Genomic DNA, 14,798 nt, shown 5'->3' with positions numbered 1-14,798 from the left:
CTTGATTATAATTGATCCTGCCTTCTGGCTTCTGCTGCTTTCATCGAACCCCTACCAAAAGTCGACTGACTTTTGGCGACATGTCGTCCAAGTCGCCGTGTCGCCAGGGTCCGACACGACGACACAGGCCGACATGTCGAACCTTGATTATAATTGCATTAGTATTTTCATTTTTTTACTTTTATTTTCGTACTTTCTTCTCAATTATATAGTAAAAATAAGAGATTTATTGGCTGTGGAGTATATAGGTTCGCCTGGGAAATTTGTTAAAAATGGACCATCCATTTCCTTGTAGATGTGTGTCATGTGTCCCAAGTCCCAACATCACATCATATGGTTGAAATCCATTTATAAATCACATCAAATAAAATGGATGGTCCATTTCCTTGTCAAAAATGGACTTGATACTAGTCCGGTTCACCTGTTCGTATGACTAGTTAATCTGGACTCCAGAGCAGGACCTCAACCCAAGAGACTTCTAAAGGAGAAGGATAAGCATAATTATTGTGAAAAATAACAACGTAAGTGTACGCTGTTGTAAATCGTTCCCTTAATGACTATAGAGTAAGTATCAAATTAATTATTCCAATTTTATTCGAACAAATAATAAATAAGATAATTATGCTAGACTAAATTACAAATTTAAATTTAAATTGAAATTTCTTATTAGCTAAAAATCTAGGGGTCTGATTTCACCATAATTAATCATTCTCACCCTTTGATCCATCTTTATAATCTTAAATAATTTTTTTCCGATTGATTGTCGAGATTTTCTTCTCTATCTACTAGTCTCTCTCAAGTACTAATAGAAACTCTCTCAATTGCTAATCCACTATATTTCTATACGAATTAAAACAACAACAAAAATCATTAAATTCTATGGATTCCCAAGCAAAAACTACACAAACTATGTAAGTATATTTATATTTTAGTTGTAATTCATGGCATTTACTCAAATGAACTAAACACATAAATCCCCTCTCAGTTCATTATGATTAGTGAATCAGTTAATTAGTTATCAATTAATCAAAAGCATTAACAACATAAGTAAAAATTCAATCAATGAAAACAATATTCAGAATTATATTGAAGAGTTTAATAATGGAAATTCAAAGTTAGGTTACATCTGATCCTTAGAAAAATTAAATTGAATTATTCTATAAATTAAAAACATCACAAAAGAATTTGAGAACATTGAGAAAAAATAAAGAAAAACTTATTCATAGGCTCTAAATCTTTTTTTTCAAGTCACCAAAGCCAACCAACATCTCCAAAAAATTAGTTCCTTTTTTTCTTTTCTTCTTTTATCCTTGATTCAGTTTGGTACAAGTCTAATTTCTTAATCCCACTCAACCAATGAAGTAACTTGGCATACAAATCGGACTTACTTCAAGAGCCCAAATGCACAATCCTATCGTTTGAAGAGCAAGAAGTTATGAAGCTATAGTTAAAAAATCAACTTAATCAAACATTGAATGACCATCCAATGAAGAACTTGATCGGAATTAGATAGAGACACTCAAAAACAAGATTTTTTCTTATTCCTTATTTGATTTAGTCCCAAATAGGAAATAAAACCCTGAAGCATGCAAAAATTCATTTTCTCCACGATTTTTACTTGATGAAGCTTTTAGAGTCTACGATAATTTGATAAAATAGATTTTGCTTTTTTTGAGTGTAATAAAATCCAGTTTGGTTCTTTAATATTATTTTCATAGAATTTTTAAATAATACCTCTATAAATTGGATTGATTTCCTGCAAGCACAAATAATAAATCTTAATTATAATTTGCTAGAAAATATATAAAATCACCAATAGAAATAAAACTAATTAATTAATAGATATAAAATGTATTTATAAAATATCCACAAACTTAATATTTTGCTAGTCCTAAGCAAACAAAAACAAAAATCAAATTAAACTAACCGATAAAACATCTAATTAATAAGTGAGTATAATGACAACATGCATTAGATATTTCCATCAAACCATAAATCAAGCAAAACCAAAAACTAATACAAAAATTCATGCCGTAAATCATATAATAACCATGATCTCTAGAAAAAGCATTAAATAACTCTATAGTTTTGCTTTTCATGTCACTCTCCACTAAAGTAAATAACAAGTCTTATTAAGAAGGTCAAGGTATGATAAAAGATAAATTTAAGGCTCAAAACATCCATAATACATAGAATTGAGTTCAATCTTCACATATTTGCGAGCTTTCTGTTGGATTTTATTTTAAAAAATATATATTATAATATAATATACTATTTAGATAAGTTTCAAAATCATTAAAACTCTATCTCCCTAGTTTTGTTTTAGGACTCTTGTTTCTATAGGACTCTTCTGGATGTATATCAGGTGATTTAGATTACCATATGCGTTTAGTCCCACATCGGATGGAGCTAATGATTATATGATTATATAATCATATATAGCTCCTAAGTGGGGTATATGCTGGTAGAGAGCTATGTGTGGATCACGCGCATGCAACGAGCTGGACCAAGTCAGGCGTGGTTGCGGTAGTGATCCGTAGACCCTAGTCTGACCAAGCCATGGGGCACTGTAATATTATATAAATAATATTAAGTTGTCTATGATGGGACTTGGGGACGTGGGTCATGGAGGTGACTGATCATACAGTCACAACTCTCTGCAGGTAACCTTACGTACATATGTAGCCCTCTAAAGGTGTCCATATGAGTCAGTAAATAGATGTTAAACTCTGAACTTCGAATTTCGAAAATCTAGTGTTATAAAATTCCTTCTTTTGTTTTCTTCATTCGGTGCTGTGTATTACTTTCGGATCTCCTTTGCAAGTAGACTTTGTTGGAGTGCTGCCTTCGGATCTAGGAGTTGTTGTATCTTGGAGGTAAGAACGTCAAGGTCAAACCCAGCAGCATAAAGGGGGCGTTCAAATACCTTAAGGAAAAGTACTGTTCGTACACCTCAACTCACCCTGTGAAAGTTCGTGCTGTTTTCCTTTCGCTCATTCTGCTACATTCGGGTAAGTGATTCTGACATAAAGAATACGTTATATATTTATTTCTCCTTGATTTTGTAATTGGTCTGTCTGTACTATGCCTCTGGTTTTCTGATTCTAACACTTTCTAACATTTTTTCATACATTCCCAAACTTATTATTGACTTTGTCAATTTTATTTTATTCATGGTCGAGTGCATTTTATGATCCGTCTTACATTTTATTTATTCACTTTGTTTCTTCTTTTTTTCCCCTCTAGATAGACGAGTGCATTTTATGCTATATCTTTTTACTTTCATTATAACAATTTCCATCCAATTCACAATAGTAGTTCAACAAGCGTGTACTGTGAATGAAAGTAAAAAGATGAGAAAAGTTATCATAAAGGCTGAGATATCAAAATTAGGTGTAAAACAAAGAAAAATGCTAACTTCAGCTCAAATGGAGTGTATTAGAAATATTCAATATATATAGGTGGTTAGAAATGCTCAAATGGTCCAAAAATAGCCTAAATCATCTCCTTAATATTGTCACATAGGATATCACCTTAAGTGACAATCAAACAAGTTCTAGTATTAAAATAAAATCACAAATATTACTAAGTTAAAATAAATTTATTCTAAATAAACAAAATGGCTTAAGTATCAAGGTTATGTACTCATAGTTAGTTAAATGATAAAAAATAAAACATAAGTTAACACAAAGACTAATTGATATGCATAATCATAATATTTACACTTTTCCAAAATCTATGTTAGACAAAAATTATAAATTTCATTTCTCATCATAGATAGGTTTTCTACTATAACACTAAACTAGACCAAAAAAAAAAACAAAAAAAAAAACTTTAATTGTTAAAGAATTAAAATTGAGAAACAATTCTAAAATGTATAACCAAAACAAAATAGTAATAATTATTATTATTATTTAAAAATAAATCAAATGTAAAACAATAAATGAAACCTAAATTACCCTCCCCAAACTTAAACCAGATATTGTCCCCAATGCTTGAATTAAAAAAGAAACAGTAAGAACACAGAAACTTAGCTAGATTAATAAGCATATTTCTCTGCATTATCCTCATCCATATCTTCTATGTCTTCATCAACATCCATTTGTGCTTTCCACACATTAATAGAGGGAGGTAGCAGCGCCTTTTTTTCCCTTCCACCTTATTATAAAAAATAAAAAATAAAAACCAAAACAAAGAATATTAAAATAGTAAACATCAAAATTTAAAACAGTGAAACCTGAGAACTCAATGCAAATTAACAGAGAAAATGCAGTAATAATAATAATAAAACAATATAAATGCCTCCCAATTAGCGTTTTTAGTCTTCAACCAGATTGTCTCTATGCATCATTGGGATATGTCAAAGTGATATTAGACTTTGGAAAATCAAGCACTCCATCCTGATACACCTTGAGTCATCGTTCATTAACCTTAAAGCATGCATTGTCTCATTCAATTTCCACAACATCATGCGGGAATGCCTAAACAACTATGAATGGTCCTGACTGTTTCGATTGAAATTTATCTAGGAAAAGTTGAAGTCTTAAGTTGAAAAGTAACACTTTGTCGCCTGGATTAAATTTTCGCTGCAAAATATTTTTGTCATGCCATTGCTTTGTCTTCTCCTTGTAGATCTTGTTGTTGACGTCTGAGGGATCTGCACGCACACCAGAACTGTTGTTGTAATCACAGTACTTCTTTAGAGCTGAAACGTACATGAAGTACTTTCTTTAAGGTATTTAGACACCCCGAATTGTGCAATACGGGTTCTAAAAGTGTCTTCACCCCAAGATCAGTCAGCCCAAACCTTTAAGGTTGCACCCCAGAAAGGTTTACTCAAGGTATAATCAGGTTATGTTCACTGCTTAACAGAATAACAAGGAGAGAGAGAGAGAGAAAGAGGAGGAGGAATTCTGTGTGTCAAGAATGAGCACGAAATGGAGTTTATATAGAGCCCCAAAGGCTGTGGGTGAAAGGGTAAGGCTGTGAGGGTACCTTTCAGCTCAACTCTCTTCAGCAAGGTACCTTCAACTGACCTCCCTACAGGAGAGTGCCACTCAAATGGCATCTCCACGTATTCACCCAGTAGTGGACTTTCCAGAATAGGGCCCATGACAAACTGGGCCTTCCGGATCAAGCCCACGACCCACGGCCCAAGTCCCAAAGTCCCAAGTCCCAAGTCATATTAATATATCTATATATATAATCATGGCAGGGTCACTATAGGGTATCAAGTAAATTAATAATACTTGGGCTCTTACTATATAAAAACCATATAATCAGATCCTCTCCACCCGATGTGGGACTAAATAAAACCATGGATAAAAGACACAATTAAAATAAATAAAATATTTATATAAAGTTTTAAACATATTTACAACAGATCTTCGCATTCTCATAAGCTCCAAGGTAGAATTCATTTAATTCATTTAGTTGTACAAGGCATTTTTCTCCAGCCACTTGAAGATCAAACTTAAGCAATTTCATTGCCCAATATACTTTATGTTCCAACTCTATTGGTAAATGACATGCATTTCAAACACCAATTTATAAGGAGACATTCCCATTGAAGTTTTAAATATTGTCCGGTAGGCCTAAAGTGCATCATCAAGCTTCTGAGATCAATTCGATTCAAGCTCGTTGTTTTCTCTAAGGTCCTCTTCAATTCCCCATTGAAAATTTCAGCTTGGCCATTTGTTTGAGGGTGTTATGTTGCAACAATTTTGTATATAACTCCATACTTTGCTAATAAGGAAGTTAGTTGTTTGTTGCAAAAGTAATTTCCTTTGTCATTGATAATAGCTCTAGAGTGCTAAAACGTGTAAAAATATTTTTCTTTAAGAAGCTCACCAAACCCGTGCATCATTAGGTGGGAGTGCAACTGCTTCTACCCATTTGGATACGTAATCAACAACAACCAAAATATAGAGTTTTTATGAGATGGAGGAAAAGGTCTTATAAAGTCAATGCCCCATAAGCTCAACTTCCAAAATATTTTGTAAAGATATTTCATGACGATTTGAGATATTTCAGTCCTCTTATATCTGTCACAGCTTGCAACAAAAGATTGAGCATATTTGAATAAAGTAGGCCAATAAAAACCTGATTGAAGTACCTTTGCTACAGTTTTATTTCCTCCAAAATGACCACCATACTCTGAAGAATGATCGTGATAAAGAATGCTAGAAATTTCATCTTCTGGGATACAACACCTTAATATATGATATGAGCATAGATTGTCATTGTATAAGAGTGGTTCATCCCAATAGTAATGTTTGACATTAGATAGAAATGTTTTCCGTTGTTGTCGAGTTAGCTCTGGAAGGTTATTAGTTGCTAAGAATTACTAAGTCAACAAACCAATGCAACTTATTATCATCAGTAACAACAAAGAGTTGTTCATTTGAAAAAGTTTATGAAATAGGAGAGTGATCATCTTCTGAATATTCTCAAAAGGCTCTAATCTAGACAAGTAATCAGTAGCAACATTTTCAGCCCCCTTTTTATCTTGAATCCCCAAATCAAATTCTTGTAATAACAACACCTATATAATGAGCCTTAGTTTAACATTTTTATTTTCAATCAAATACTTGATAGCAGAATGATATGTATAAATATAACTTTGGAACTAATAAAGTATGATCTAAAATTATAAAAAACAAACACAATGGCTAGCAGCTGCTTTTCAGTTGTAGCATAATTAATTTGAGCTTCATTTAATGTGCAACTAACATAATAGATAATGTAAAAAATCTTTCCCTTGCATTGATCCAAAACCGCTCCAATGACATAATCACTCGTATTACATATTAACTCAAAGGGCAATTCCCAATCAGGAACAACAATTATAGGAATAGATACTAATGTTTTTTTCAAAATCCGGAATGCTTGCAAGCACTTTTTATCAAAATTAAAAGTGACTCATTTTTCTAGTATATTCATGGTACGAAATCTCGGCTAAGTTTGCCGGTTCGCTACCTGGCGAACCGGTGAAATCTTAGCGGGATTTCGCCGACATATGCAAATTGTAAATGTAAAGTTTAAAAAAATAATAAAATAATGTAACATATCCCTGCAAAACGTTAGTGTCAAGTTTAAAAAAATAATAAAACAATATTTAATAGCAACTAAGTCAAGTCATGTATACAACTAGTCAAGTCCTAAGTCAAGTCATGTACTCTATATTGATGTTTACGTTTAGTCATTATTTACTCTCTCTTTTTTTACAATTCCGTGGTTCATGTTTTACAAATCCATGGTTTTACATGAACCACGTGTGTGGCTCAAATGCAATTCTAGTGCTCATCTTCCTCCTCCATCCTTGCCTGACAAAAAGTCGGAATCGGAGCTCGAATTGGAGTTGGAGAAGAAGCCATCTAATGACGAAGAAGCTGCTTCAGGTTGCAGCTTTGTGCAAAGAAGATCAGATTCCTCTTTTGTTGGCCCTATTTCCATAACAAATGAGGACAAAGTGAGGGTAAACCGAAAGCAAAGTTTACTCTATATAACTTTGCAGATGAGTTAATTAGAGAAGACCAGGAGCATCAATGACGTTTGCTCTTCCGAAGCCATGAATAAGCTTTTGAACTATGATGGACGGTGGTGTTGCGACGGTGGTTTTGTTGCAAAAAATATCGCTATTTTCGGCGATATATCTCGAGAAATCGCCACTTCAAGTCAGTTCGAGTTTTGGTTCGCCAGCCACCGAAACACCCGAAATTCAGCGATATTTCGCCAAATTTCGGCAAACGCGTACCATGAGTATATTGCATAAAGGTTTAGTGATTTTAGAATAGTCTTAATGAATCTTTTATAAAATCCAGCATGTCCTAAGAAAAGACACTCTCTCAATTGCTAATTCACTATATTTCTATGCGAATTAAAACAACTAAAAGATCATTAACTATGGACTCCCATGTAAGAACTACACAAACCATGTAAGTATATTTTTATCCTACATGTAATTTATGGCATTTACTCCAACAAACTAAACACATAAACTCCCTATTAGTTCATTATGATTAACTAATCAGTTGATTAGTGACCAATTAATCAAATCATTAAGAACAGAAGTTAAAACTCAATCAATGAAAACAATATTCAGAATTATATTGATGAATCAAGAGTGAGAATTCAAAGTTAGGCTACATTTGATCCTTAGAAAAATTAAATTAGTTCATTCTAAAAATTAAAAACATCACAGAAGAGTTCAAGAACATTGAAAGAAGATGAAGAAAAACTTATTCCCAAGCTCCAAGTCTTCTTTTCCAAGTCTCCAAAGCCAACTAACGTCTCCAAAATTTGTCCTCTACATTTATCCAAACGTCCTCAACCTGGTGTTGTTCTTTCTCTTTTTTTATCCTTGACTCAATTTGGTGCAATTCTAATTTCATAATCTAACTCAACCAAGGAAAGACTTGGCATACAAATTGGACTGACTTATAGAGCTCAAATGCACAATTCCACCGTTGGATTTGAAGAGTAAGAAGTTATGAAGTTTCTGTTTAAAATCAGTTTGATTGGACACCGGAAGACCATACAATGAAGAACTTGATCGAAACTAGACAGAAATACTCAAAACGAGATTTTTCCCTCTTCCTTCTCTGATCTAGTCCCAAATAAGAAATAAAACTTAAATGCAAAGAATCATTCTTTCCATGCTTTTTACTTAAGGAAGCTTCTAAAGTTTACTGTAACTTGATGAAAAATACTTTTCTTTTTTAAATGGAATAAAATCTAGTTTGGTTCTTTGAGATTTTTTCTGTAGAATTTTTCAATTATACCTCTGTAGATTTTGTTGATTTGTTACAAGCACAAATAAAATCTTAACTAAAATTTGCCAGGAAATATATAAAATCACCAAAATTATAGAAATAAAATCAATTAATTAGTAGATATAAAATCTACTCAACAACCAATGAGATTTCTAAGGGAGAAGGATAAGTATAGTGAAGGTTGTGCTTGTTGCATTTGTCAAGTGCTTACTTGTTGAATATTTGGTCACTTTTTCAAGTCTTGAAAGTATCATCTTTGGAGACAACAATAAGATTGCTTTCATTTGACTCTCTTTTTTTTTTTTTTTGAGGGGTTGAGGAGGGGGGGGTTTGAAAGTAGATTTGTTCATTACATGAAAAGTTCATGGAATCAGAATTACAAGCATCTTCAATCATGGGAATAGAAAAGGTCATTTCATTTCGCACGCTTGATACAAGACTATCCCACCAACTAGCAAGGAGTCCGCAATAGAGTTGGACTTCCTATGAAAATTGAATGGAATAAAGACAACTGTGCTCTTAAATCTAAAATATCAGAGAGAAATGGGGAAATTTCTAGAGGAGGATTGGGGCTTCAAATTATAACTAAGGGAGAATTATTTTGAAGAGAAAAAGATAAACAAATGCATAAGGTGCTTAGTGGGGATACATTGTGATTTCAAAAGATGAAAAGAGAGACACATAAGGTGCTATGAAACACAAAATATTTGTGTACTCATATTTTTTTTTGGGAAGGATAGTTCACAATTTCAAAAAAGAAAAAGAGAGAGAAATATATTAGCTGCTTAGCCTATAGTATTCCAGCTTTCTAAATGGATAGAAGGCCTATGAAAGTCAGGTTTATGGAGGAAACCTAATACTTCTACTCTGTGGATGCCAAAGATGAGGTAGAAAAGAAACCACAAAAAAAAAAAAAAAAAAAAAAAAAAAGAAAAGAAAAAAGAACAAAACAAAACAAAACATAATCATATTGATTAAGAATGTGATTAAGAATTCACTAACCTTTAGTTATTGTTATTATCATCCTAAAATCCATAGGGTCTTTAGATGGTCAATTCTTAGTTCATTACTCATATGCCTAAAAATCATGTCTAAAGCTCAAATTGGATGGAAATGTTTGATACCTAGATTCTAGGTTGTCTATTAGATAAGAAATCATCAAGATTTGTGAAGAGTTGTAGCTTGATGTCAAGGCATCAAAACAATGACCCATAAAAAATTACTAAGAAAAGACCGCATAGGAAACTTTTCCTGAACTCCGATAAGAAGCCTAACTTGATCCAATCATAACCAATCTCTCTCAGGTTTGCTGACAAAATACAAATTTGATCGTATCGTATCTAAGATTACCGACTATGCCATGAATAGAAGCTGATCAAATGTGATTGTAATGAAAGAACTGCTTGGTGAGTTGCTTGATCCCTTGGCTTAGTAGAGTCCAGAGACTTGTGAAGCATCAACTTCCCCTGCCCTGAAGGCTCTGCAAAGATAGAATTCCAGCCATGAAGGCCACTCATTCCAGATAGATCCTATGTTTTAAAAAATGGGGTTAGTTGCAGATTTCAAAATCTGATATCTACCATGATCTCTGGGAGAACTTTTTTCTAAGTTAGAGTTCCATTCCTTTCACAAAGTGTGTTCATTCCAATGCTGCCAATTAGGTTTGGTATTGAAAACAAGGATTCTACCTGCCTGTTTTGCTTTGATTTGTCTATAAAGTTTATTTAAGCCACCGACTCCCTGAAAAACCGAACAAGTGTCTGTCCAATTATATGTGATGAGATCATGAAGCACCTGGATTAGCTTTACATGGTTGTCTTTTTCCTTATAATAAAAAAAAGGGCACATTTTAATTGATTTTTTCCAGATCATTGCAATGAGACATAAGGCAAAATTGTCAGAAAATTATTGGTATTTTGTAGGATGAAATAGGAGTCATGTATGTATTTCTATTTGAGTGCCTTGAATTTCTAAATATGCATATAAAAGTTTTTATATGTTTTAGTATGTGTTTGGTAATGTTTTCATTTTGGAAGTTCAGTCCTTGTGTAAAATTATTATTTTTTTACATGTTTTTATGCTAGGAGATCGTTTTTTGTTTGGAAAAGAAGTGTTTGACAGAACTGAATATATTTTCCAATGGGCCGCAGTACAAAAAATTAGTAAGAGCAAAAGATTGGAGAGCAAAGTAGAAGGGGTTTACTGTTTACGAGCAAGGGTGGGGGTGGTCTTAAAGACTATTATCATTAGGGCTGTTTATCAAGTTTTTGTTCCACCGAAATAAATTTTTTTTGAGAAAGTTATTTTTCAGATCACTTTTCTCATTAGTCCGTTCTCAAACAACAAAAGAATGAGTCGTTTTCTTTTACACCTACTACCTATTCTTTCGTTCTCCGAGAACAAATTAATGCCATAATTGTTTCCGGTGATGTTAATAAACACATCCTTATAGTCTGGTGGTAGAAAGAGAGTGAGATGTGGATATCTTTTTCCTCTTTTGGGATGAGATATTACAAACTCGTTTTTGGGTGTTCTCAAGAGTTTTAAGTTTCTTCCATTACATAGTCAAATATCTGTTGGTTTTACTTGTGAATATAGCACATTGTATACATAATTGCTTATAACTTGCCCCCTTACCATGAGTAACCTAGCTTGGCCTATAATTGTGACCTCGATAGGCCAAATGTAGTCCTTATCCACCTTGATTGGTTGGGGCTCGCCTTGATTGACGTCAATCCTATTTCACCATCAAGAGCTAGGCCCTAAAGTTCACCTTAACCTCAACTTGACCTTGCCACAAAGCAATAAATAGTAATCAGGGTTGACACTAAAGTTGAATTCAAAGTCAAATAAAGAGTTTAAGTCCTAATAATGTTCATTGTAAGGGCAAGCCAAAATAGGGACTTGCAAGTATAATCAGATTAGTGCGTGAATCATATTAAATCTCTATATAGTCTTATTTACTTTTATTGAACTCCACAATATATAATGGGCATCAAGTGAAATGCACTTGGTTTTAGAATATTAGGCTACGTTTGTTTGCTGGAATAAAGGTGGGGTGGGAAAATTCTTGAAAAGAGTGTAGATTTCTTACTTTTCCCTTAAATCCCAAGATGGTAAATTGTTTGGTTGTTTGGGGTGGGAAAGTGGGAGACAAGTTTCCTTGATTCAAGGAAACTGAATCAAGGAAACTTGTCTGCTGATGTGGCAGCCCAACTTTCCCACCCCATGTCATTTTAAAACCCCACATATTTGGTGGGACTTTGAGGGAAAATTGGGGAAAAGTAACACTGGGACCCACCCTTATCACTTTTCCACAAAATCCTTTCCTTTCCTTCTCCCTCACCCCACTACACATAGGACCCACATGTTTTTTTTTCCCACCCCACCTTTGCAAACAAACGCCGCCTTAAAGAACTGAAAATTGTTTCATGATAACTCAAGATGGGGTCCCAATTTTCTACTCGCAAGGGTAGAAGATTATGCTCTTTTTATATCCCTTTACCACTCATTTTAGAATGGAGGTTCATCTTTAAGCATTGTCAAAGAGGATCAGAGGTTGATTTTTCTCCTAAATAAATGATAAAATAAAATCTAATAATAGAAGGTCTCAATTCCACTGGAAGATACTTGAAAGAGAGAAAGCAAAGATTGAGAAAGGTAAGGAAGATCAAGAATGTTGGATGATCACATTCTCTCATTTCATATGAGAGGAAGAACACACAGTGCAGAACATGCAAAAAGTTATGTAATTGAGAAATAAAATGAACCCATATAAATACCAATAATTTACACAAATTATCACAAGAATGGATCCACAGAAAGTCAAAAGAGCCTTATTAAACTTATAATTACCACTGGATTCAAAGCCAAAACTGGATTTGTTTGGACAAGAAAAAGCCAGAGCAACATGACCCAAAATTTAAGAATCTATTCAACAAAGCGGTGATTGAGGCCAGAATCCAGACTGGCTGGTGGCTGCCCATGTCCCACCTTCTCTACATCACAAATCAAACCAATAATTTCTTGAAAGTGGCATCTAAAAGGAAACCCAGAACATGAGAATGTTTGGAAAAATCTATCAGCTCAAGAAGACCTTGAGCCCCCAAAGATGCCAGACATGAGACACCAACATCTTTCTTTTTCCCATTTCCCTGTCAGATACTCAAAATTCACGTGATATTACAGCCAGGACTCTCTCAATTTTCCCTTCTCTTTTTCTCTGTCAACTTTAGAATCCAAAGAAGCATAAATCCAGAAATCATATTTCTTTAAAATTAATGAAAATAAAAATTACATCACACGCTCACAGCCCAAGAACTCACTGCAAATCGTTCTTTTTTGTGCGGCTTCATGGTTGGGCACACCCTTGTCGAGAAAACCCGACCCTTGATTTGTTTCTGTCGAACTCAAACATGTAACCTTGTTGCATTAGATTCCCTATCACCGATGGACCCCCTGCCTGCAAGTCCAAGCTTTGCAAAGCCAAGCATTTCACCTCCGCCGCCGTGTCTATGAAGTAGTTCCTCATCGGCGGCGAAAACAGAGACCCACCGCTGAACCTTAATCTAAATCTGGGCAGCTTCGGATTTGCCACACCAGACACATTCACGCATAGATCGAAGTTTCCTGTTTGGTCCTCTACTTTGGGTAGCCTTACCGTCTTATTAAATTCGTTCAGAATCTGTCGATAAGCTGGCTCAGGCAAGAAGGTTAATGTTGTTCCAGAATCGATTATGGTGCCGCCATTACCATTTTGATCGATGGCCCAAATGGAAGGGTTGATCCGCAGTGTGACTCCATTGACGCTAATGCTCTTTAACCCCACATAGTAGAAAGTTGGGACGAAAGGGTTGGACAGCAATGGCGTGTATTTCATCTTCTTCTTCTTCTTATTTGTGGCTTGCTCTGGTGATTCTCCGATCAGTAAATAGCTCGTCGGAGGTGGGAATATGGTGTAATCCATGAGGCAATAAGAGAATTTGTTGCTGAATCGCTTACCCATTTGGGTGGAGAATGAGATTGGACCGCGACCCAGACCCATCACACCATTAGCACCATTAAAGCTCGCACCTGAAAGACTAGGACCAGAGATGTGAAACGCACAACCAAAAACAAGGCTTTTCAGCTTCAATGCTCTTCCCGAGCTTGTGTTCAATGTGGTGGTTTCTCTGGAGAAAAACCCACTTGATCGAGACCCATCTGCATAAGTGTACTGGTAGCGACAGGTACTGTGGATTCGCGTGTGGTTACAGGGCTGGCGTTTGAGCGGGTGAGGAACGAGTCGGCACGCCGAGTCATAGCAGTGAACCGGTGAAAATGTAGCAGACTGGCGAGCCTGGAAGGCGGTGGCCGGTGAGTTTCTGCTACAGTTACGGCAGGCAGAGCATTTAACCCAGACCAGATCGCTTCCTGTATCGGCCACAAGGAGGAGCTTCTGAGGTGGGTTTCCGATTCTGAAATCCACAAAGTATTGGCCTGACTGAGTTGAAGCTCCAGAAACAATAGGAACTTTCACACCTTTGCGGCCCTGCAAGGCCGAGAACAGAGTGGAGAGACGAAGAGAATCAAAGTGGAGAGATTGAGATGGGGAACGAGATGGGTTTCTGTGGAGCAATCTTAGTTTCAAGTATTCATTTGAGCTGTTGCTGCTGGCTTGACTCTTAGAAAGATCGGCAAAACAGAGGAAGAGAACCAGTAAAATCCGTAAGAGAGAAGTCCATACCACCATTGTTGTCTTCAGACAAGAAAATCAGAGGAAAGCCAGAGATCGACGGAAGTGAAGAAAGAAGACAAAGAAACTTTGGTGGGTGTTGTTCGGTCTTGAATCTTAATTAAGGTATTATATACGTACTTGATGAGCGTAGCTCATACGTATATCAAAAATTACGAACAAAAAATATTAATGGACAGATAGAGAGCTGTGACTTTCTTGCTTTAATGGGTAAAAAACACGGTGAGAAAAGTCTTCCTTGTGTACAGATTACAGAGTGAGTCATGAATACGAAAGACGAACGTTATCGC

General features: G+C 35.0%; 1 protein-coding gene across 1 annotated transcript; it reads right to left on the bottom strand.

Moving 5' to 3' along the window:
* Positions 1-12,554: 12,554 nt before the first annotated feature.
* On the bottom strand, positions 12,555-14,589 carry LOC149012407 (aspartyl protease family protein 2-like). The gene has a single exon (XM_089160068.1). The coding sequence runs from the start codon at positions 14,503-14,505 to the stop codon at positions 13,126-13,128; it is 1,380 nt and encodes a 459-aa protein (XP_089016194.1). The 5' UTR covers positions 14,506-14,589; the 3' UTR covers positions 12,555-13,125.
* Between the last annotated feature and the right edge of the window lie 209 nt (positions 14,590-14,798).

The sequence above is a fragment of the Hakea prostrata genome, chromosome 6 (genome assembly GCF_041222555.1).
Source record: "Hakea prostrata isolate BN-2017 chromosome 6, UWA_Hpros_2, whole genome shotgun sequence".
Taxonomy (NCBI): Eukaryota; Viridiplantae; Streptophyta; class Magnoliopsida; order Proteales; family Proteaceae; genus Hakea; species Hakea prostrata.
This window is presented reverse-complemented; position numbering and strand designations above follow the sequence as displayed.

Bases quoted from the DNA above. Each gene is read 5' to 3' on its own strand.
- LOC149012407 (XM_089160068.1), bottom strand. From the start codon at position 14,505: ATGGTGGTATGGACTTCTCTCTTACGGATTTTACTGGTTCTCTTCCTC.